Genomic DNA, 25000 nt, shown 5'->3' with positions numbered 1-25000 from the left:
ATTATCAACAGTAGCTATAACAGATCATGGGCAAATGTCGATCTTATAGAATCCAGATTTTTAAATGCGCGAGAACGCGCGTGGAAATTGCTAAACTCACGAAAGCTATTCCATGAAAACAAGTCCGGTGACCCCCTTTTTTTTATTGTTCCAATATGATAATAACGTCGAAAGGAATCATCAGAAAAAAAAAAATAGAAAATTCTACGGAAGGAAATTTGCGATGTGTGAAATTGCCTTTTTTCTTAATTATCTGAAATTCCGCTCCGTATAATTTTTTAAAAATCTTTGTGCATTTTCCTTTTCAAGTGCAAAAAGCAATCAATGAAAAAAAATCATAGGTTAGTTTTCGAACTATTTAAGCCACAAGCTAAAAAATGCGTCAAAATAAGCCTTTAAAAGCGTTGCCATGGAAACTGCTAGTGACGAAATGACACCTATTTTTGGATAACCAATAATTATATAATTCAACCCCGTAAAAGTGTTCAACTGGCCTTGATCAGTGTTTCTGTTGTATTCTTTCAAAGTTACAAACCATCAAAAAGATGAAAACCGGTACGAGCCACCTTAAGTATTACAGAGTCTCCGGCAGAAAACGAGCGCAAATGAAAAATGAATTACGTTACTGAAACAAGAATCCAAAGATCTTTCCAGGTTTGAAATCAATGTAGATCTCACAGTCCAACAGTTAAGTTGATTTAATTTACAACTGCCGAGATTTGGACCAAAACGTTGATGAAGGTTTCACTTTGAAATTGCATAGATTCTCCAAAGAAACCTTTCCTCGTAATGTTAATATTGTACGTATCACCACTTGCAGTATAGGCATGCTCTGAATTTTCTCATGATTTGGTATAGGGGAGAGAAAGTAAAGGATGACAAATAAACATAGTACTTCAGAGGTATTGCTGAGTGGAATCGACAACTCCCTCTAGCCGTAATGCGTTAACACAAATGCAAAGTTTCCACTCACCCCGACTTCAAACAAAGAGCTGACAGGCTTATGGTCACTTATTTTCAGTTTATTATGACTACGATATTCCAGCTGTTTAACGTTTTTTCCTCTCCATAAAATACGATCACACCAAGCAGGTGCGCGGCCTTTCTCACTGAAAACGAGAAAACTATCGTTAGAATAATGATTTGTTCCGAGTTGTCGACACTGCTTTGCTACTTGTCCTTTAACCCCCAACTCCAACATTTAATTTGTAATTCTTCCTTACAGTTGCCACACACTTCTTCGATTAAATCCACATTTTTGCTGAATAATGTTTGGATATTGTAAAGAGAAATTATTATAATAGTCAATTCTGGAGATTGAAGGATATAAAAACCCATTTTGAGTTCATCCAACATCTCTCCCACCAAAACGAGTTGAGCTTAACAAGTACTATTATGTTTTGCACCAGTAAAACAACCAGTCACTTCGTACAGCATTACGTAAAAGATCTCTAGATTAGGAGTTAGGTGGGCGTCTCCCCTCAAAACATCACCGCATCATGAAATTTTTCTCAACTCTTATCTTTAAAGTGCAGCATCATTGTTAGGAAAAGTGAAGCTTAGTAAATTAATGAGGCACCAATAGAGGGTCTAATTGTTCCAGGGAGTCATTTCTGGACAATAACAATAATTAACCTTTAAAAAACATTCCTTGATCAATATCAGTCAGCCAATGAATTCCTCTCTCAGGATCTCACAGTCACCCAAAATATGAGTATTAATTACCCCTTAAACTCCCATGAGTGACCATGAAGATAGAATTTCTCCTTACAATATCAATACAATATCAAGCAGACAAGTAATGAGAATAGGGAAAAAAGAAAATTAGGGGATTATCAGCCGATCCAATACCAAATTCTCCAAACTAACATCATAAGAATTGTATAGCAGACAATACGGAGAATTACTGAATATGAGATCTTCGGCGTGAAAGGGTTACAGGCCCTTACAGGAACACAAATCTACGTCATTCAAACTACATGAGCATTATAAACACTGTGATCATGGCAAAACCCACCTTGTGTCCCAGTTGTCTGTCCCGGGATCATATTTGTACGTTGGCTTGAACTTGATGTCCCCCTCCATGAAACCACGAAAGCATTTCTTCTCAGACCTTTGCTTGTTCAGTTGGTCTTTGGCTAATAGTTCCTTGTACTTCTCTGCATCTGCTAGTTTTCTTACCACATCAGATTCCATGTCACTAACTCTATAATTTAGATCTCCTAACCAGAACACTGCACTAAGAGACGACAAAAAAAAAGGAGAAAAAAAAAACCACTGTCAAGAAAGGGATGGGGAGGGGTTTTTTTTTGCTTTGAACACCACCATCATACCCCACCCTACCCATATGGAAGTTAAAGTTTTCTTTCCCTTTATTTTAATGGCTTGGTTTTCAATGGTTTGTAGATTTTAAAATTGAATTTAAAAAAATGAGTCCCATTTCACTTTTGTGATCTGAAATTCAAGCCTCAATGTTCTCAATCCATGATCATCCTTTCTCTTTAATAGTTGATTCCTCTTTGGTGTTTCAATTCCTCAATAAACTTTGTTTCACACATTTCCCTCACATTAAACACAATTTTCGAAAAAAAAAAAAAATAACAAGGACAGAAATTGAAGGTATCCTACATCCTCTACCTGTGGTAATCAAAGCTATCTGCTGTGCCCTCCAAAAAAAAAAAGAAAGAAAGAAAATTGAGAGGGACACGACACTGACTTACTCATGTTCAGTGATACCAAATGACCCATCGGCTCCGTTAAACTCCAGCTTGGATAGAATATCTCGATAGTCCTGAAGATTAAAGGGAAACATTACTTCACATTTCAATTTATTATTTCATGAATTTTTCTATCAGTTGGTCAATATACATACATTTAATGAAGACACTTATACACTTGTACAGAAGACTAGAATAAATCAATTGTGACAAACATTTCACATGATGGCATCAAATAATTCATTACCTGGTTCCTTCTTTCAAATTCTTCTGTATGAGCTGCTAGATGTGAATTCACAAAACAAATACTGGTGTTGTGTATCTGCAACCTTATGGCCACCCCTCCTTTGTTGCCCTGTACCAACCACACAAGAAAATTAATCAACATGGTTATCAATCACAAAAAAACAAACTTGACATAAAATATTCCAGAGGAGTGATAAAAGCAAAGATTTAACAAATGCTACAGACCCTGGCCATGGGAAAACACATATGATAAAGTAACAATTACATTTCAGAACATCTGGATGGTTGAGAAGATGGCACAAGTTTTTTAACTAATTACAGAGAATGGTTAAGCAACCGATGGCCAATCGATGAGTGTATCTGCTGGCAGACTACAAACCTGATTGCAAGTTGAAGGTAATACCAACAGCTACACAAACATAAACCAACTGGAAACCCTTATTATCAAACAGGTTCTAGTCAGCAATATTACATGAGAATTCTCTGATGTGTTTGGTGAAAAAGATCAATTGTTATGGTGGCTTAGCACACTCTTGAATTCTCTGTAGCTCAGCAGTACAGTAAAGGAACACACAATCTCAAAATCTGAGATTAGATTCCACAGGGGGATATATATATCTTTTCTTTAATCCCATGTCTTTGACAAGACAAAAAAAATTTTCAAACTGCTCTCTCACCATTAGACCCATGATACCAGTGGCCACAGTTTCAGCATTAACTTTACTGACATAAGGTAGATATTCATTTTTCACAAACACTATCAGTAAAATGCCAACCAGACGGATGGTCTTCACCTGTGAAAACAAAGTATCTGTCACTATATCTTCCATTATGTGTCTTCTTGTCCTACCAAATCTTTTTTAGTAGGATCACAAAATCGTTCATCACCTTGTGTGCAAAATAGAAAAGAAAAACATAGAAAATAGGTATGGGGTAAGTTAATTTGAATAAGGGATGGATGGTGATTTGAAAACTTATTTCAGCCTACAAATCTTTCAAGTTTGTTTGCTGTAATTTTTTTTCCATGTAACTAAGACACAAAGACACTTGTCTACAGGTATAATTATTATAGCTGTATTTGAGAGTCTTTTTAAAATGAATAAAAGTTGATACTTCATGACTGAAAACTGATATATTTGCAAGAGGGAGAGCACAAATAAAAGAAAAGCATAGCCAGAAAAGAAGTTGTACATTCACATAAACCTGCAGATCAATATTTGCTTGATAATAATTTGTTTCTCATTTAGCCCTATCACTTCCAAGATCACTTTCAGAATCGTTCTTACTGTACTGTCTGCCATACAATTCTTAAGATGTTAGTTTGAAGAATTCAGCATTATATCAACTAATAACCCCATAATTGATATTTTTCTTTATTACATCCATTTTGAAATCACTCGTGGTCCCTGTAATCTGATTGGCTCTAATTGGTGCAATTTATTCACGAATCGCACCATTTTTTGCTCTAAATCGTATCATTTTACGCTTGACTGAGTTTTTGACACATGACGTCAAAGTCTTTCTGTTTTGCATGCAAAATAAGATGTAAAAGCGTTTCCGGTTCCTCTTTTTATTTAAAAACTGGCTCAGTACTGCATCAGTAAAATATTTGAATTGACTAAGTCCTGCATTTGGGCAATTTCAAATTGGATGTAATAAAGTGGTAATTGAACCTCATGTCGTGCAATTTTGGTCTGAAATCATACTTGTGATTTCAAATCGAACTTGTGCTGTGCACTCATTCAATTTTGAAATCACATGTATGATTTCAGCCCAATCTGCACTCCACTCAGTTCAATTACCATTATTTATTACATCCATTTTGAAATCACTGGTGGTCCCTGTAATCTGATTGGCTCTAATTGGTGCAATTTATTCACGAATAGCACCATTTTTTGCTCTAAATTGTATCATTTTATGCTTGACTGAGTTTTTGACACATGATGTCAAAGTCTTTCTGTTTTGCATACAAAATAAGATGTAAAAGCGTTTCCGGTTCCTCTTTTTATTTAAAAACTGGCTCAGTACTGCATCAGTAAAATATTTGAATTGACTAAGTCCTCCATTTGGGCGATTTCAAAATGGACGTAATAAAGTGGTAATTGAACCTCATGTCGTGCAATTTTGGTCTGAAATCATACTTGTGATTTCAAATTGAACGTGTGCTGTGCGCTTGTTCGATTTTGAAATCACATGTATGATTTCAGCCCAAACTGCACTCCACTCAGTTCAATTACCATTATTTATCACATCCATTTTGAAATCACTGGTGGTCCCTGTAATCTGATTGGCTCTAAGTGGTGCGATTTATTCCCAAATCACACCAATTTTTTGCTCTAAATCGTATCATTTTACACTTGACTGAGTTTTTGACACATGATGTCCAAGTCTTTCTGTTTTGCATAAAAATAAGATGTAAAAGCCTTTCCCGTTCCGCTTTTTATTTAAAATTAAAACCGGCTCAGTACTGCATCAATAAAATATTTGAATTGACCAAGTCCTGTATTTGGGCGATTTCAAAAGGGATGAAATAAAGTGGTAATTGAACCTCATGTCAAGCAATTTTGGTCTGAAATCATACTTGTGATTTCAAATTGAACTCGCGCTGCACGTTCATTTGATTTTGAAATCACGCGTATGATTTCAGCCCAAAATGCACTCCACTCAGTTCAATTGCCATTATTTATTCTCATCGCTTGTCTGCTTGATAATTGTATTAAATTTCTCCTATGGCTTATTATTTTTGAGTAAGGAGAAATTCCATCTTAGTCACTTATGGGAGTTAATAAGTTAACAGAATCTGCTCAGTGAAAAATGGCACGCTTGGCATGATTGTCACAAAATGGATCTTTTCCATAACATTATTTTCCCAGTAAAAATCAAATTGTTATTTTTTTTTTCATTCCACCCTTAAAGAAGGCCTCAACTTATCAAAGAACTCTAGAAAAACTTCAGCAATACTACAATTGTACAACTTACTCATGGTCTGATGGATGTCTCGTTCTTCTACAGGGCTGTGTGAAACATATTGCTCAGAGGGGGCTTTTCATTTTCTTGTTCCCCAAAATCAAACAAAAAAGAGTACTGGTATCTTTATTGAAAAGTAATTGGCACTCCTCTCACCTTGGAGTACTTGGCTTTTAAAGGAAGTCCTTGCTCTGAAATTTTCAACCATTCATCCTGTCTAGGAGTCACATTCTTTAACAGTGTCTCAGCACTTAGATCAAGTTCCTGAAAACTGAGAAATAATGATACAAATTGTAACTACAGGAGTTAACAATAAAATAAAACAGCTAAAAGTGTCTTTATTGGATTCCATCATAAACTGACACCAATTAAGTCTAACTTCATTATTTTTGTCTTCCAAGATATAATAAAAAAACAACCTGGCTTCTGTTGGTGCCATTAAGAAGTAGTAGACAGCACAATTAATTAAAACATCATTGTCAAAAAAAAAGGTCAGAAGAGCAACTCACCCCAGGCAGAAAACATCTGGTGGATCTTTATCAACTGCTAGCCATGGTGTAACATTCTCTGCAGGATACTGACCATTAACATTCCATGACCCAACAAAGATTCTAAAGATGCAAATCACAATGAGAAGAGTCAAACAATGTACACATTTTGGCTTAAGGGCAATCACTTCAGTCCGAACTGTGTCAGCTGGTTGTACATTCAATTTGAATCCAGTTGCAAAATTCAATTTAAAAATAACGTATCACCATAAAGTAAGCATACCTATGGTGCTGAGAGCATTTGTTTGACCTTTTCAGAAAGGCTTCATCCACCACAATCCATAAAATACCTTTGTTTTGTTCCTATTTTGTTCCCCTGTCTGAACTTATCAAACACCTCACTACCGAAAACTGGGCTTTTTGAGGTGCTCTTCAAACTGCCTACAATTGAAAACACAACTGTATTGCCAGAGTTGAATCTACAACCAAATGAATTGGAATACCAGCAAATTGGAAATTAGACCCTCTTTATGTGCATACCTAAAGATACAGCCAATTAATTCTGTTGTCAGAAATTTTTGGGCTTTCAAGCATAAATGGAAAGCATTGCAGTTTGGGTAATTTATGTTTGGAGAGTAGATTTGTAATTTTTGCCAAGTTAAAATATAATTTTCAAATTTCCCGTCCAAAAAGTCGACGAAGCATAACTTGCTATCATCATAATATATCAACATAGCTTGAGTTTTTTTATTTATTTCTTTTTTCAACACGAACCAAAAGTAACATGTCAGCTTACTTTAGTGTTTTTTCACTAGTGTACTCAGCCTCCCTGGCAGCCATGTGGAGTTTAATAAACCCATCCCTGGTACCAAAACTAGTTGGAAGTATGGATCTCCTGGTTAAAGCTGGTGAGTCAACTACGACTTTGTCCACTTCCTCTGATGCAGTTAAACTTGCTGATGAAAACGATGGGTGAATGGTTGGGGACAATGAAAAACCTGGCATTCCAAAGACATCCAGTGACTCTTCATCAACTTTGGATTCAGTGGCTAGAATGACAATAATTGTTACTGTCATATTATCTGCTTATTTTCCCATTTCTATTTGTCTGATAATTTTTTCTTTTAAGTTCAAGTCCAAAAGCAGAAATCACACTTTCAGAAAATGCAGCAGAGCACTGCAAATGCAAGGCCCAACAGCTTTTCTGACCAGGTCACATCAATCTGTCCACCCCTACATGTGCCAGGTTCCATTATGGTTTTCTGCAGAATTATGTTAGCAGGGCCATACAGGTCACATGATAATTATTATATTTATCAATCATGATAATTATGATACAAATACTGTTACCTTCATGTTTCCAAATACAGTCTATTAGCTCTTTAGGCTTAGCTCTAATTTTGAAAATAATACAACAGACTTTATATACAGTTAACAAATGATATTCTTCTGCCCATTAAATTTGAAAATTTCAAATTCAATCTATTCACACTTACAAAAGAAATTTGAAACAGTTAACATAATTTTCATTTGGTACCTGTAACAACTTCTAGTCCATTAGAACTTGCTTCTTCAATATGACTCCAAGGCCAACCATCTGTTTTTCAAATAAATCAACATAAAAGATGAAACCTTCCTTATCCTGAATAAACACAATGCAGTAAATAAGGAGGGGAACCTTTTCACAGACAAACATAGTGAACACAAGAAAAACTTGTATTTAATCTTGAATAAATAAATTCTGTTTGTTGTAATCTCTAACAAATTTACTGGTGGCATGATATAAAGCCATATTAAGCAACTAAGCAACTGCTTGATGCAACATTATAATTATTCTCACTGTATTCACACGTACAAAAAAAAAAACAAAAAGAACATTTAAAAGGAGAATTTAGGAATTTTTCACAAGTCTCCTATCACATTTTTCCATACACCCTCTCACTGAATACCTGTGTTTGAAAAACTTTTCCTTCCAATCAGCTCCTGATATCTCTTCAGCCAATCAAATTCAGGCATACCAACCAGATGAGCCCTCTGTCTATATGCTGAGTGAGCAAAGCAAAAATTACAAAATTAATGTTAGTATTAAATTTGACCATACCCACATAAAAAAAGCAATAAAAGTGATCGCCTTCTACACTACAGGAGGTAAATTTAAAAATGCACAGCAGCAGAATTCCTGAATGGCTAAATTCGGGACAGAAAGAGAAAACCTAAATTAGTGCAAGTGGGCAAATTTTTAGAAATAAGAACTTGTTTTATTAATGGATGAAATGATAAGTTCACCTCCAATGGCTTTGTTCAATTCATGTAAGAAATTATTTCCCCGAGCATCTTTGTTCACTTCGAAAAAAAGCTTTGTCTGGTCATCAGTCAAGATCTGAAACCTGACCATACCTGTGAAAACGATATAAAAACACAATTAAAATCTTGCCATCTAACAAGTTTGTCATGTTGATTAAACATTCTTCATAGATTTCTCGGGAGCAAATATTTTTTTTTCCAGTTGTTTCCTAATAAAAATCTCTATGGCTTTCACTCATGAAGACATCATTAACTGAAAATTCACCCTTAGGCCTTGTTCGCACTGAAATTTTGATGACTCTTTATCACTTTCTTTTTGTTTTCATTTAAGCATTCTTTTCATTTCATTGTTTTGGGAATACTTCATTAGAAAATTCATCAGTCACTACCTTGAAAGTGGGGCTGTTATCAAAATTATTTATCAATACTATCTAGTACATCTTTTTAAAAACTAGTTAAATATTTAAAAAAGCAACTCATCTTTCTAACTAAGATACATGCAACTAGCCAAATACCAATATACTATCAGAAAGCTGAGATATGTTGAGCTTGGTGATTGTAAAAAGAAAGTCATCACTTCTTTTATCCCATGAGAGGATAAAAAAAAATCTGAGTCCTCAAGAAGCAATCAAACCTCAGACCTTCAGACTCCATGCTCTACCACTGAGTTATATAGAACAAGGTGATGGTCTAACTCACCATAGAGTTCTCTGAAGCTACAGGTATGTGGTAGAACACTAGCAAACAGAATCCCACAGTCTGGATTTTTATTTTGGTTACACCCTCCGCACTAGATTGTTACCCAAAATATCTCTTTAGCTTAATATCATAATAAATATATTACCCTCTTTACTGCTGCCATTGCTATCTGGTTGATCTAAGCACATACACAAAAAATAAAACATAAAAATCAATGTGTGATGCCTTGGTAGATCAAAGTTGAACTTTGTGTACAAACTGTACACATGTACAACAAAATTCTTCAAAGAAATTTACTCACTAGAATCTGTACACTTAAAAACCCAAAATGTTACCTTATAAATTATATCTGTATTGTTATTAAATGAATTTCTGATAAAAGGATTTCAAACTGACCTGATTTAAATTACATTTGTTTATCAATTGTATTATCTAAACTGAGACAGGAGGGTTTAAAATCAAACTAGTCTACCTTAAACAAATTTGACTTAGAACTCATTTCTAACTGCAGAATGTAATTAAGTGCTTTCAGCATAACATACCAGCAACAGATGTACACGAAAAAGGTCCACAGATAGCAAAAATGTACAGGACAACAAGGAAAGGTTCTTTATAAGATGATTCATCCTTCCACTGGAAGATGATTAATCTGATTGTAAAGGGAAAAAAAGGAAAAGACTTTCAGACTGAGAAGTATATCTAAGTGTAGCTCTACAATGGTATAATAGTCAGATACTAACAATTAACTTTTGTATGGATATATAAACAAAGTTGAAATGATAAATTGGCCACCGCAACGATTACAAAAGCTGACGTTTCGAGCGTTAGCCCTTCGTTGGAGCGAATGACAAAGGGCTAACGCTTGAAACATCAGCTTTTGTAATCGTTATGGTGGCCAATTTACCATTTCAACTTTGTTGATATATTCAAATTATTCCGTTACCCCCACCGATGCAGCCCCAGTTTCTTTAAAAACTATCAGCCTTCATTAACTTTTGTATGGTTACATGTAATCACTTAACATTAATTTTTTTTGTCAGTGGTAATTTATTTTTTCATACACATACATACCCAGTGTCCATATTTCTTGCAATAAGAGCTATAAGGCAGCCAACTTTATTGTTGTCCTTCAGTAGCACTCCAGTGGTGCAGTAAATAATATTAAGGAAGATACATCATCATTAAATTTGATTATTATCAAATAAAACAAATAGTCTTTCTTTCCCTTTTATCAGCTGGCCTCAAGCTTACCAAAGAATTGCCTTCAAAAATAATTTTAAATTCTGTTAAATGTTTTGCTACAAAGAAAAAGGAACAAGAAAAATGGGAGCTTGCTTTTGTAGGCTGTCAGAAACTAATTTTTGAAAATAATTCTAGATAAAAAGCCATGATTTGTCAATTTCTTAAAGATCTTAATTCTTTGTGCCAGACTCTTGCCTTAGCATATAATTCATTTAATTGCCTATGAAAAAATTTGAACTTTGTCCAACTTTTGTCAAACCGTGTTATCTGCAGACCAGGGAAAGGAAGTACAGTACATCATGCACATATAAAGGCCTTTTTCATACTTTTAAATTATTTTTTTGGTCTACATGCACATATTTTCTATTAATTTCAACAACTGAAAAAATTAGCTGAAAAGTGTGTTAAAAGTATTCATCAGTATTTCAAAGAATATCATAAAAATCCACACCTGATTTTAAATACAAAAGGATCTGTGGTAGGATTTGATTGTTTCCTGCCAACAACAATAAAAACATGAGAATGCTTAAGTTCAATGTGACAGCCACATAATGCATACACAGATGAGCCATTTGCTATAAAAAGATATATATTACAGCCATAAACATGTTGACACAATATTCATAATACAGTACAACTTTATGTAAACAGATGTCCAAAGCAATTCTCTTTAGATGTCCTCAACAATTGCAGCACTGTACAATCATTTATCAATAATCTGCCTTGAACCTTGACATACACATTAATGTGATAAATTCACAGAAAAACCACAGCACATTAAATATAGATATGTAATTTGTTTGGTCACTTTGGAATATGTGAATGATTCAGAGATAAACTGAAGACCAAACTACGTTATCACAAATGAATCATGTATGGATATATATTGGTGATGACATGTTTTCTCAAGCAAGAAAAAAATGATTAATAAATAGATGGATTTTAAACATTTTAAATGGAGCAAATTCTTGCCATAATAATTACACCTGAATTTACATGCTCATATAGGTAACATCTGAAGGTTACATGCACGTCTGTCAGCCAATTATAACTAAATTATTCATGACACCTTCCTTGAAGAGTGCATTTACAAATGACAGCTGTTTTCTGTGGTGTTATCTGCCATTAAATGACTCGTTCTTGTCAGGATTTCGCCCCAAAAATGAAAATATCATTAAACTTCACACGGAATGGAATCGTCTAAGCTGGTGATTCCCAACAAAGCCACAACATCAAATATACGCTTCACAACTGGGCATAGTGACGATCTCAGATACAATGTTCATTTTCCACCGCAAGTCTCGACACAACAAAAATTCCCCACAAATTTTCTATACGAGAAAAAAACAAAACAAAAGTTCCCTTAGCTTCACTCTGAGTTAAACTAGTTCTAAAGGAGTTTATCACCCGATAACCTGTATGGGAATGAACGTACCAGTTCACAGTAGTCATCAAGTCTCAGCGCTAGCAACACAAAAATAATTAAGTAAAATAAATTCATAAAAAGGATATTTGTATACACCGCTCATCGCTGGAAAGTTCTCTTTGCACTCTTGCTGTGAGATCCATGTTTATTTCGGTATTTTGCGGCTGGATCAGCTTGCTTCAGTTACTTGCTTGTTCACCGCTAATTTTCCTTGTCATCCGCCATGTTTGTTTTGTAAGTTGGCCCACAGGAGACTTGGCTCTAAAATGGATTGGGCTTTTCTAAGGACGGTGGGAAATCTTAAATGCCGTGAATCATGGGAAAAAAGAAAGGGATCTTGTAACGTATAAGGGCCAGATCTGCAGAGCTCTCGCTGGCTCACTTTGCTCAAGGTTCTGACTTACTCACAAGTGAAGAAACGCTCTTGCCGTGGCACATACAGGCATCTCAAGCTCACGTCTCGAGAAAAAGATTAAAGCTAACTATTACGCATGAAAGCGTCACGCATTGGGTGACGCGTTGTTCACTTATGCAAGGAAGCGTTGAGCGGTACGAAGTTTATCAACTCAGGAGAAAGGACCTTGAAGAAGTTAGTTCACGTCGCAGACTATCATATGATTACAAGTCACAACTTCCAATTAAAAATGACTGCATGCTCCTTGAATAAAACGCAAGCCGGCCAAGTTAAAACAAATGGTTTGATAAGAACACTTTCTAAATAGACGATAAAATATATTTTGGATTAACATGGCTATTTTAGGAATCTAATATGGCAGGCTTTTCTTTTCTGCCTTCATAGGGGAAACAACCTGATTCAAAACTGAGCAAAGGAGGAAGCGACTAGTATGGCAAATCTGACTCATAGCACTTGGTGCGAAAATGACCTGTGGGCGAAACGACCTGGGGTGAATATGACCCGAGGGCATAACGAACTGGGGTGAAAATGACCCATGGAGGACACGGCCTGGGGGAAAACGAGCTGGTGCAAGATTGAACCGTGAGCAAAACAACTTGGGGAGTTTGAGCACCAGTAGCTGATTGGCGATTTTGGCCACTAAGGGCCGATTTGCTATTTTGGCCACAAGTGGCCGATTTGGGATTTTGGCCACTAGTGGCCGATTTGTAATTTTGGCCACCAGTGGCTAATTTCCCATTTTGGCTACGTGCTGGTGATTTCTTCCCAGAAGTGGGCAATTTGCAATATTGGTCACTCACGACAGATTTTCTATTTTGGCCACTAGTGGACGATTTGCGATTTTGACCAATAGTGGCAGATTTGTGATTTTGGCCACAAGTGGTTGTTTTGCTTTTCTGGCCAAAGCTATTTTCCTTTCTTCTGATTGGCCATTGTGATAACTTTTGTTTTGGTTTGTACAGCACTGAATAAAAAGCACTCTATGTTAACATTGTAAGATTACCTAACTCCACTTTTTCTTCCTCTCCTGGTTTCAGTCCTTAATTCTTGTCCATGTTCCTGATCCCAGTCAACCCATTCATGAATTCAGATAATAATGAGCAAGAGAACAGATCTTTATACTTTGCTTCTTAATGAATATTTTTAGACTTCTTATCGCACTTTATTGATGATATTACGATTTAACCTTGGTTCACGGCTCAGGTCAGGCAAGCTTGACAGATATTTTCCTTAGAATCGGATTATTGAATAAAATCTCGCATTCTGATTGGTTAATGAAGCGAGGTATTTAGCGTGGAATTCCGAGTTGAAAACGAGGCGAAGTGATATTATTAAATTTAAATTTATTATTGAACCTAAATTTATACCGCGCAGTTTCTAGAAAATATTCAATTGCGCCTTACAACAAATATTAAATCAAAAATAAAATAGAAGTTCAAAATTACAATTCTAAAATTCCATAAATAAATAAATAAATAAATGAATAAATAAAATAATTCATCAATAATGCAATTTAATTGTAACAACTATAGTAACTAATTAAACGCCCTATTAATTAAAAAAAGTTTTAAGTCTAATTTTAAAAATATCTAAACTGGACATAGATATTATTGTGGTAGGAAGCAGATTCCAAAGTCTAGGGGCGGCACAACTAAACGATCTATCTGCCAGGGTCTTCTTGGATCATGAGGGGACGCAAATCGTCTGCACTGGAAGTACACATCAAACTCCCCAGGGGTTCTAATCCAATTAAATATGTGGTTTTTATGTCAGCGTTTGCGTGGTCAATATCGTTAGCGCCCCATTCGGTTGGATCTGGACAGTGTCGGTATTTGGATCTGGACAATGTTCTTTTTTTTTTTTCCCAGATTGCTTTGTAGTGCATGTAGTTTTCGTAGTTATTTTCCCCAAAAATGGCGCCGAGGAAAGGTTTTTCGACCTTCTCTCGCGTCGTCAGTGATGCATTAAGCGAGCATAATTACTGGTATGTGCTCACAACAGAATTTTGTGGAATTACTCCTCTGCAATATTTTAAGCGATCGCCGATCCTGACAACTTTTCCAGAAGATTTCTGCCGAGTTGAAAGCGACAAACTTCGGCTTCTCGATGGGCGCCCCTTCGTCAACAAGAAAAATTCCAGCGCATTTGAAGTTGTTTGCTCGTCTTTTGGGCTTGTATCGGTTATTCTGAGGGAAAAAAGAGGTTCTGAAGAAGGAGGATCCGCCGCGATTTATAAAGTTAAAGAATTTTTGAATGGCTTGGATTTGAGTTCCCTCAAGGGAGACGGCAACGACTTGAATTGCGAGCGACCACGTGCAGCTCGGCGCCTTACAATGACCCCTCAATTCAACACTCCGCCTAGCTAGTACGAAAGAAATGCCTGTCTCGGTTCATTTGACTCCTCCAAACAGTGGCAGTCTTAGTTCTCCTAATCTAAAGGAGATTTATGAAAGGAATGATTTGGAGACCCCAGAAAAGACTTTCCTTATTAAGAAAAGCGGTAGCCGCGTTCTCCAAGATGCACAAGGTATCTTTGAAAGGAGCCGAAAAAATTTATCAACGGTGCTTTCCAGCATGTGTGCTTTTGGCGATCCTGAGGCCAAGGCTATTGTAAATGAGGTTGTGGAAGATGTGGCCCTAAAGAAAGGAGTTAAACGGACGGTGGAAGAGCTTGTTGGTGATGAAACATTTTCCTTATACGTGGAAAGCCTCCGAGTTCCAGATTGGGTGCTATTATATTTCAAGACCAAGGCAAGGGTATCTGGTAATACTTGGCAAGCTGTAATCAATATCACCAAACTTGGAAGGACAGGGGTAAGTAAGGTCTGTTATTAGTTATCAATCTTAAGAGGCTTCTTTTGGAAAGGATATGTCTGCACTCATATCTAATTTATCCCAACTTGGAAGCAGTTCCACAGTAACAAATTTAATGCTTGAAAGTGGTAGAAGAAGTGCAAGTCTCATTATTATTTACTATTACTCTGATAATAGCTAATTTTTTTAAACCTCAGTTATATCAGATGTATTTTTCATGTTAATTTTGTTGTTTAATTTTTCTCTTGCTTTCTTTCTTTGGCTTCTGTTTTAGAAATCCTTTGACACACCAATATTGTTGAACCTTAACCAAATGAAGGCGGCCAAAAAAGTGATCTTTGGAGTTTGTAAAGAATACATGGATGTGAAAAAGGTGCCTTCTCCTTTACAAGGTTATCAGGTGGATTTGTTTCCTGTTTTGGAGTTGGTTGTCTGCAAGCAAAGGCTGCATAATGTGTGCTCACCAACTCTCAAACTTCTGATGAAGATAGATGGAAGACCCTTTTGTGGTAAATACTGACTGTCAGGTTTAAGTCTGCTGCCATAAATTATGAAAAAATACCTTATCTCGGATTAAGTGTGTGGTTGCGCATAATTTTTGTTCCCATGAATGAGAATGAAATAATAACCATTTCTATTATCATTTTTTTAAGATCAGGTAGAAATCAGGTATTGGTAGGTCTGGTTCCCCGTCTTAACCCTGTTTACGACATACAGAGTGCAAAGTCTGTTTACCCACTGGCCATTGCGAATCGTAAAGAAAACAGGTTCATCATTAATTTCTATTATTTTATGTTACTAAAATACTTTTTCTCCTTTGCTTGACATGGTCACAAAGTTTTTAATTTGCACAGTAGAGACACTTTCTTATAAAGCTTTTCTTATAAAGCTCTCCTTACTGAAAGCCTATAGTTTTATAGAACATATATGTTACAGTTTTCATAGTTGTATTGTTGACTCAATTTCCAGTACTGGCTCTAAGATCTGACAAATGTAATATGCACAAATGTAATATGCACAAATACACACACACACACACACACACACACACACACACACACACACACACACACACACACACACAAATACCCACACATTATGAATTAAACAGAAAGAGGAAAAAAACTGCAAATCCTTTTGCATTATAAGAACATTACCCCAACATAAGCTCTGAATAAACAACAAGTTTCATCGGTTGTCTTCATGCCTAATGTTATTTTGATAGGGAAAGCCTGAAGGTACTTTTAAAGGATCTAAATGAACAAAAGAGAATCATCAAGAACCAAGGAATTTTTGTTGATGGCATGAAGTTCAATGTAGAATTTGATGGTAAGATGTTTCTATCATTTTGTTACATAATGGTTATTTGCAAGAACATTAACCTTAATCTTTTTAAAAGGCAGGATGCTGACTTTCTTTTTAGAAACTTAATTGAGGGTTTTTTTTTTTTTTTCCATTATCAGTGAACATTATTTTAAACAGTAAGTTAATTTTCTACATGTACCGGGGGTATGTCATATCATAATTCTTTATTGCTGTTGTTTTTTTGTCATATCTTAGTTTCATTGGACTACAAAACACTGATCCTTCTTTTGGTAAAGAAAGGGGATCTTGATTTTCAACTTGGTGGTCGAGGGGTAGATGTAGAATTCTGCTTTATATGCAATGCAATCAGGGTTAGTATTTGTGTTGGTGTACATGTGAATCAATGAGCATTTTTTAGTTGTAGTTCATCAGTTACAATACACAAGCTACAGTCTTTTCTAATAATGCAACCAAAAAAGTTTGTATGATAATATTAATTTATTTTGAGGTAATTTCATTTCCCATTAGGGTTGCAAATGTCATGAAGTGGCCCCAGATGAAACCTGCCTAGAATGCCTACGAAGCAAGTGTAACATAGGCAGGTATACTTTAAGTTTAGCCATTCATGATCATTAAATAATGCACAGGCTTATCTAGGAAGTGCTTGAGGCCTTTTGGGTACCAAAGTTGATGCATTGGTAAGAGCAGCTACCTTCCACCATTTATTTATTGCCATGATATTCATAAGACTATTTATTTTTTATTTATAAATAATAATAATAATAATAAACTTTAATAATGTGTCAGGGGTATTTAGCTTGAAGCTATTTGGGGACACAACTTGGAACGTTGGTTTTTGCGGAGGGAGGAAAACCGGAGGACCCGGAGAAAAACCCGCAGAGCAAGGATGAGAACCAACAAACTCAACCCACATGTGACACCAGGTTCAGGAATTGAACCCAGGCCACAGTGGTGGGAGGCAATTGCTCTCACCACTACGCCATCCCTGCTCCTCTTGGGGTACCCATTTACAATAAAATTATTGTAAATGCACCATTGTTGTCCATAATTTGCAGATCAACTGGAATCCGGGATGATCTCCTTTTTCTCCTTGATGAAGAGCTTACTAGCATTCAGTTGTGTGCACTACATATGGAGATGCGCAATACAGAGCAGCTGCTTGCATCCATTGGTCTGATTGCCTACAAGATTGGTTCACTTCCAGAAGCCAATCAAGCCCTGAAGTGCTTTGGCCCAGAGTCTTTTCATGGTGATAGAATTTCTGTTAAGAAGAAGAGTGGTCAGGAGTCTGCTATTTCAAAGCAGAATATTCATGTCAGCTCTATGTCAGGTACATGAGTGGTCAAATTATTGGCTTTGTGTGTATTTTACAATTGATTCACTTTGTGGGTATATCTATTATTTTTCCCATTGTGATAAAACACATTTCAGGTCCAACAGAATTTGAAATTCTTCAAAACCTTGAAGAGATTGTGGGATTCTCCCTTCCGCTGGACAAGTTGAAGCTCTCCTACACAGCTGTAAATACAGCTAAAAATTTTATTCTTAATTGTGTTACATTTTGTCAGTCCCGTGTTGATGTAAGTCTTTGATACCAGAGGTGGCATTGGCAAGTACCTTCACTTGTGGTTAAACAGTTCATGTTTATTTTTCTTTAAATTATGAGGTGTGGTTTATATTGTGCAGCGCCCAGATGTTTCGTTGGAGAGCGCTTTTGAAATGGGCACCATTTGTAAGTACTTGCTTCCTTTTCAATTTCACAGTATGCGCTAATTACCTTTCTTATTTAGTATTTAGTATTTATTACCTTTCCTATTAATCGTATGTAGAAGTCTGTACTTTTGGGTGGCACACCCTAAAGTGCAGTATTACCCAGCATTTTTGTATTTTTACACTCTTTCTATCATCTTATTAAGTAGACTGTAATTTAAGGTGGCACACCCAAAAGTACAGTATAACCCAGTATTTTTGTATTTTTACACTCTTTTTATGATTGTAGTCAATAGACTGTACTTTAAGGTGGCACACCCAAAAGTGCAGTATAACCCAGCATTTTTGTATTTTTACACTCTTTCTATGGTTGTACTCAATAGGCTGTACTTTAAGGTGGCACACCCAAGAGTGCAGTATAACCCAGCATTTTTGTATTTTTAAACTCTTTATATGATCGTAGTCAGTAGTCTGTACTTTAAGGTGGCACACCCAAAAGTGCAGTGTAACCCAGCATTATTGTATTTTTACACTCTTTCTATGATCATATTCAACAGGCTGTACTTTAAGGTGGCACACCCAAAAGTGCAGTATAACCCAGCATTTTTGTATTTTTACACTCTTTCCAGGATCATAGTCAAAAGGCTGTACTTTAAGGTGGCACACCCAAAAGTGCTGTATAACCCAGCATTTCTCTATTTTTAAACTCTTTATATGATTGTAGTCAGTAGTCTGTACATTAAGGTGGCACACCCAAAAGTGCAGTGTAACCCAGCACTTTTGTACTTTTACACTCTTTCTATGATTGTAGTCAATAGGCTGTACTTTAAGGTGGCACACCCAAAAGTGCAGTATAACCCAGCATTTTTGTTTTTTTAAATTCTTTATATGATCATAGTCTAGTCTGTACTTTCAGGTTGCACACCCAAAAGTGCAGTTTAATCCAGCATTTTTTGTACTTTTACACTCTTTCTCTGATCATAGTCAATAGGCTGTACTTTCAGGTGGCACAGCCAAAAGTGCAGTATAACCCAGCATTTCTGTATTTTTAAATTCTTTATATGATCGTAGTCAGTAGTCTGTACTTTAAGGTGGCACACCCAGAAGTGCAGTTTAACCCAACATTTCTGTATTTTAAAATTCTTTTTATGATCGTAGTCAGTAGTCTGCGCTCTAAGGTGGCACACCCAAAAGTGCAGTATAACCCAGCATTTCTGTATTTTGAAATTCTTTATATGATCGTAGTCTGTACTTTAAGGTGGCACACCCAAAAGTGCAGTATAACCCAGCATTTCTGTATTTTTAAATTCTTTAAATGATCGTAGTCAGGAGTCTGTACTTTAAGGTGGCACACCCAAAAGTGCAGTATAACCCAGCATTTCTGTATTTTGAAATTCTTTATATGATCGTAGTCAGTAGTCTGTACTTTAAGGTGGCACACCCAGAAGTGCAGTATAACCCAGCATTTCTGTATTTTTAAATTCTTTATATGATCGTAGTCAGTAGTCTGTACTTTAAGGTGGCACACCCAAAAGTGCAGTATAACCCAGCATTTCTGTATTTTGAAATTCTTTATATGATCGTAGTCAGTAGTCTGTACTTTAAGGTGGCACACCCAGAAGTGCAGTATAACCCAGCATTTCTGTATTTTGAAATTCTTTTTATGATCGTAGTCAGTAGTCTGCACTCTAAGGTGGCACACCCAAAAGTGCAGTATAACCCAGCATTTCTGTATTTTGAAATTCTTTATATGATCGTAGTCAGTACTCTGTACTTTAAGGTGGCACACCCAAAAGTGCAATATAACCCAGCATTTCTGTATTTTGAAATTCTTTATATGATCGTAGTCAGTAGTCTGTACTTTAAGGTGGCACACCCAGAAGTGCAGTATAACCCAGCATTTCTGTATTTTGAAATTCTTTTTATGATCGTAGTCAGTAGTCTGCACTCTAAGGTGGCACACCCAAAAGTGCAGTATAACCCAGCATTTCTGTATTTTGAAATTCTTTATATGATCGTAGTCAGTAGTCTGTACTTTAAGGTGGCACACCCAAAAGTGCAGTATAACCCAGCATTTCTGTATTTTGAAATTCTTTATATGATCGTAGTCAGTAGTCTGTACTTTAAGGTGGCACACCCAAAAGTGCAGTATAACCCAGCATTTCTGCATTTTGAAATTCTTTATATGATCGTAGTCAGTAGTCTGTACTTTAAGGTGGCACACCCAAAAGTGCAGTATAACCCAGCATTTCTGCATTTTGAAATTCTTTATATGATCGTAGTCAGTAGTCTGTACTTTAAGGTGGCACACCCAAAAGTGCAGTATAACCCAGCATTTCTGCATTTTGAAATTCTTTATATGATCGTAGTCAGTAGTCTGTACTTTAAGGTGGCACACCCAAAAGTGCAGTATAACTCAGCATTTCTGTATTTTTAAATTCTTTATATGATCGTAGTCAGTAGTCTGTACTTTAAGGTGGCACACCCAAAAGTGCAGTATAACCCAGCATCTCTGTATTTTTAAATTCTTTATATGATTGTAGTCAGTAGTCTGTACTTTAAGGTGGCACACCCAAAAGTGCAGTATAACCCAGCATTTCTGCATTTTGAAATTCTTTATATGATCGTAGTCAGTAGTCTGTACTTTAAGGTGGCACACCCAAAAGTGCAGTATAACTCAGCATTTCTGTATTTTTAAATTCTTTATATGATCGTAGTCAGTAGTCTGTACTTTAAGGTGGCACACCCAAAAGTGCAGTATAACCCAGCATCTCTGTATTTTTAAATTCTTTATATGATTGTAGTCAGTAGTCTGTACTTTAAGGTGGCACACCCAAAAGTGCAGTATAACCCAGCATCTCCGTATTTTTAAATTCTTTATATGATTGTAGTCAGTAGTCTGTACTTTAAGGTGGCACACCCAGAAGTGCAGTATAACCCAGCATTTCTGTATTTTGAAATTCTTTATATGATCGTAGTCAGTAGTCTGCACTTTAAGGTGGCACACCCAAAAGTGAAGTATAACCCAGCAATTCTGTATTTTTAAACTCTGTATATAATCATAGTCATTAGGCTGTACTTTAAGTGACACACCCAGAGACGCCCGTTCGTCAACAAGAAAAATTCCAGCGCATTTGAAGTTTGGATGGCCGAGGGGTTGGCGCTTATTCAAGGAAATACGGTATATAGATTACTTGAGGCTGTGCGCGTTATTTTGTGTTGTTGCATAATTCATGTTATCTCGTATTGCCCAGTTTGTCAGGAAAGCAGTCGTTGTCGTGTGTTTACGTCCTACAAAAACGTTGCATCGGAAATTTCATGATCCAGCTTCGCAAAGAAATGTACCAGCTTTTGTTTTGCCTTGATTTATTCATTGATTTTTTTTTCACAGCATTTTGTGTTTTGAAGTTCTCTTCCCGTCGCGGTTTGCAGGGCACCTTCTAGCAGTAAATGAAACTGTTTTTCAAATTTGTGTCTCAAATGACCATTTATTATTGTCGCTCTGCTGTAGATAGGTGAAGAGCTCAAAGAGCAGAACAGTTTGAGTCACAAGAATTTCTTCACGTTGTATATCCCAGAAGCACTTAGGTATTACTCTGAATGCCAGGACTTCAGCCTGGGTGAACCAGAAAGGATAGAAAACACTTCCCTATTTTAACCATGAATGAAAACCTAAGTATGTTATATATCCCAGTAGCATTAAGGCATTACAATGAATGCCAGGACTTCTGCCTGGGTGAACCAATAAGGATAGGCAACAATTCCCCGTGATTGTCAAAGAAACTAAGTATGTTATGTATTCCAGAAGCACTAAGGCATTACTCTTAATATCAGGACTTCAGCCTGGGTGAACCAGAAAAGATAGACAACACTTCCCTATATTAACCATGACTGAAAAGCCAAGTATGTTATATATCCCTGAAGCACTCAGGCATTAATTACACTAAATACCAGGACTTCAGCCTGTGTGAACCAGAAAGGATAGACAACACTTCCCAAGATTGACCATGAATGAAAAACTAAGTATGTTATATATCCCAGAAGCGCTCAGGCATTACACTGAATGTCAGGACTTCAGCCGGGGTGAACCACAAAGGATAGACAACACTTCCCTATAATATTCGTGAATGAAAAACTAAGTATGTCATGTGTCCTAGAAGCGTTCAGGCATTACTCTGAATGCCAGGACTTCAGCCTGATTTTCATTCATGATTAATATAGGGAAGTGTTGTCTATCCTTTCTGGTTCACTCAGGCGGGTAAGGTAACGAATCTGATCCAACCGACGCGTCGGCCGACACGTTGGCCGGACCTTATAGAAAGACTCTGCCTCGCTGGTACTTTCGCTTGGCTCCAAACTTCGACTCGTCGATCTCCGCTGTTTTTCCTACACCTCCGATCTTCATGTCAGCGTTCATAATTTTCGTCGAACATACCGTTCGTAAGTCGCTCAGCGCACGGATCACTGTAGGCTTTGAAAGGCTAGTCAGTCTCGCGATGTTACTTCCAGAAGCCTTGATAGCCCACAGGAACATTAGATGAAGCCACGTACTCAGCGGGATGTTGGAACCTTCGAAAAACGAGCCTGACCTTATAGAAAGCCAGGTTCGACAGCGGCTGTTTGTACAGCATCGGTGGTGTGTCGGTAGTGTGTCGGCCGACGCGTCGGTTGGATCAGATTCGTTACCTTTACCGCCAGGACTTCAGCCAGGGTAAACCAGAAAGGATAGACAACACTTCGCTATATTAACCATGAATGAAAAGCTAAGTATGTTATATATCCCTGAAGCACTCAGGCATTACATTGAATGCCAGGAATTCAACCTGGGTGAACCAGAAAGGAAAGACAACATTTCCCTCTATTAACCATGAATGGAAAACTAAGTTTGCTTTATATCCCAGAAGCCCTCTGGCATTACGCTGAATGCTATTTTAATCAAAGAAATATGACAAATAAATATATATCTCAGAAGTGATCAGGCAACACTAAACAAAAGATTATTATTACAGGATTAAACTTCAAGAAAATAGATTTCTTTAAAAGAAAACAATGTTGACTGTGCCATACTACAATGGGTGCACACAATTTAAAAATTTAAATGTTATACATTGCATGCAGAGCACATAAATTGACATCACATGGTTCCTCTTCAAGGGGAAAGAGCAAGTCATCTCTTAACCCTGTCCATCTGAAACAGAGAGAAAAAAAATCAGTGAATTTAGTTTCCACCTTTGTAATCCAAACCTACCATATTTCTGCTGGTAACTGTCTGTCAAACTGAGTATCCCAAGTGAGATTTAAAGACATGGGTTCCAAATAGAAAGTGAAGTACCATACTGCAAGCTGGACGTTTTTATGCTTGTCAATACGGAAATGCAGAGTTGTACCTACCCCCCAATATTTGCTTTGCTATTTGGGAAACACTCAGCCCAGGCTTTCCTTCGAGGAACATCAGGACAGGCACATTCCTATCAATAAAGGGCACCTACGACTTAATAATGAATGAACTTGGCTAAAGTCATATAATATTCACTATTATTTGTAGATATATAATCACTGTTCACCACAGATAAAATATGTTCATGTTTGTGGACAGATTTCTGCCTTTCCATAAAGTCAAGAAAGCCAAGAAAGCTGTCTTGAATTGATTACAAATAAATTGCATCACAAATACCGATAACCTGAAAATGTTTTGTGTTACTGTATAATTCTGCTATGATGCATGTCATTTAGCAATTGCAGGTACAACCTACCTTAATAACTTTGCAGAATACACAGCACTGTGTCCAATCCGGCCTCGCTGGCAAAGTCCATTGATATATTTGTTAGCATCACCACCTTTTTGCTTGAGTAGCATAACATGGCTAGACATGTAACATAAAAACATTGCACAACTAAAAAAATATGAAGAGTCAAGATTGGCAGACAAATAACCTGGAAATTTAACGTAGGTACTAAAAGTTGGAATCACCTGAAACCAACGATGAAACCACCTGAAATTTACTTAGGCAGTTGAAGTTAAAGCCACCATTCATCAGCTATATTCTGTCATTTGCAGTAAAATACCTTGCAAAAAGTCCACATATATTTCACACTTGCAATAACAAAGTCAGTGAAATTCTAGGTCACGCTATAAATTCGTCTCTGATTAAAAAGAAACACAATGTTCAAAATTTCCTTGGGAAGTTTGAAAATCTTTAGGCCTTCCTGGGCTTTTTCATATATAATTTGCATAATCCCGTTGAAAAAACTTCACGTATTTATTTCGATTTAAAATAGTTTCTTCTTTGCATTCGCGATCGCATGTTGTTATTGTCACGCAAGTGCTTTATCAAGAAATGAATTCGCATACTCCCGTGCACTCCCAGCCATTCGTAGAGCTAATTGAGTGTGTTTTCAACAAGAACAATGGAATGTTTCCTTGAAGACCTGTTTGTGGTGCCTATTATGTACTGTAACGCATTATATACGATATCCGTAAGCCGGGCTCCCTGTGGATAAACTCGATTGTTAACACTTATTTTCTGATGTCACCCGTAATTTTTTAGGTGCTTTCATGTTGTTTTAAATTGTTTCGAGATATTTTCAGGTAATTTCAGATGGTTTCCTTGGGGGTTTCAGGTGGTTTCATCGGTGGTTTCAGATG

The 25000-nt window shown here is 36.5% G+C and overlaps 2 protein-coding genes and 2 long non-coding RNA genes across 15 annotated transcripts in view; 2 read left to right on the top strand and 2 right to left on the bottom strand.

The window, feature by feature from the left end:
- The window catches only part of LOC111322633 (inositol polyphosphate 5-phosphatase OCRL-like), a 21782-nt gene extending 9481 nt beyond the window's left edge, over positions 1-12301 (bottom strand). Inside the window, exons 1-15 of the mRNA XM_088730630.1 lie at positions 11115-12301; positions 10493-10559; positions 9964-10070; positions 9567-9599; positions 8705-8815; positions 8368-8463; positions 7956-8015; positions 7215-7467; positions 6440-6541; positions 6087-6201; positions 3641-3757; positions 2965-3072; positions 2721-2791; positions 2018-2239; positions 974-1109 (exon numbers count right to left, since the gene is read on the bottom strand). Coding sequence (XP_088586756.1) covers positions 974-1109; positions 2018-2239; positions 2721-2791; positions 2965-3072; positions 3641-3757; positions 6087-6201; positions 6440-6541; positions 7215-7467; positions 7956-8015; positions 8368-8463; positions 8705-8815; positions 9567-9599; positions 9964-10070; positions 10493-10559; positions 11115-11235 — 1719 coding nt within the window. The 5' untranslated portion in view covers positions 11236-12301. The remainder of the gene's footprint in view (positions 1-973; positions 1110-2017; positions 2240-2720; positions 2792-2964; positions 3073-3640; positions 3758-6086; positions 6202-6439; positions 6542-7214; positions 7468-7955; positions 8016-8367; positions 8464-8704; positions 8816-9566; positions 9600-9963; positions 10071-10492; positions 10560-11114) is intronic.
- A 133-nt stretch (positions 12302-12434) lies between these two features.
- Positions 12435-13493, top strand: LOC148725712 (uncharacterized). The gene is made up of 2 exons (XR_015990593.1): positions 12435-12678; positions 12889-13493. It is a non-coding gene; the product is annotated as an uncharacterized LOC148725712 (long non-coding RNA).
- Positions 13494-14216: 723 nt separating this feature from the next.
- On the top strand, positions 14217-24034 carry LOC148725711 (uncharacterized). 8 transcript variants are annotated; one of them, XR_015990586.1, is made up of 10 exons: positions 14741-15327; positions 15593-15827; positions 15977-16085; positions 16544-16647; positions 16879-16994; positions 17152-17225; positions 17700-17974; positions 18311-18376; positions 21420-21535; positions 21746-24034. XR_015990586.1 is itself a non-coding variant. In XM_088730121.1 (9 exons), the coding sequence occupies exons 1-8, from the start codon at positions 14881-14883 to the stop codon at positions 18360-18362; spliced, it is 1392 nt and encodes a 463-aa protein (XP_088586247.1). In that variant the 5' UTR covers positions 14741-14880; the 3' UTR covers positions 18363-18376; positions 21420-24034. The 8 variants fall into 8 exon arrangements, 6 of the variants coding, with proteins under 6 accessions (XP_088586242.1, XP_088586247.1, XP_088586244.1 ...); XM_088730121.1 differs by having other exon boundaries at positions 18331-18376; positions 21420-24034; XM_088730118.1 differs by lacking the exon at positions 21420-21535.
- LOC148725710 (uncharacterized) overlaps positions 22111-25000 on the bottom strand; it is a 6457-nt gene continuing 3567 nt past the window's right edge. For 2 of the 5 annotated variants that reach the window (XR_015990589.1, XR_015990592.1), the window contains exons 2-3: positions 24108-24218; positions 22111-23542 (exon numbers count right to left, since the gene is read on the bottom strand). This is a non-coding gene — a long non-coding RNA (uncharacterized LOC148725710). Of the gene's footprint in view, positions 23823-24107; positions 24219-24706 lie in introns of all 5 variants that reach the window. The other 3 variants (XR_015990590.1, XR_015990591.1, XR_015990588.1) reach the window with 3 other exon arrangements.

This window comes from Stylophora pistillata, chromosome 8 (genome assembly GCF_964205215.1).
Source record: "Stylophora pistillata chromosome 8, jaStyPist1.2, whole genome shotgun sequence".
In the NCBI taxonomy this organism is placed as follows: Eukaryota; Metazoa; Cnidaria; class Anthozoa; order Scleractinia; family Pocilloporidae; genus Stylophora; species Stylophora pistillata.
This window is presented reverse-complemented; position numbering and strand designations above follow the sequence as displayed.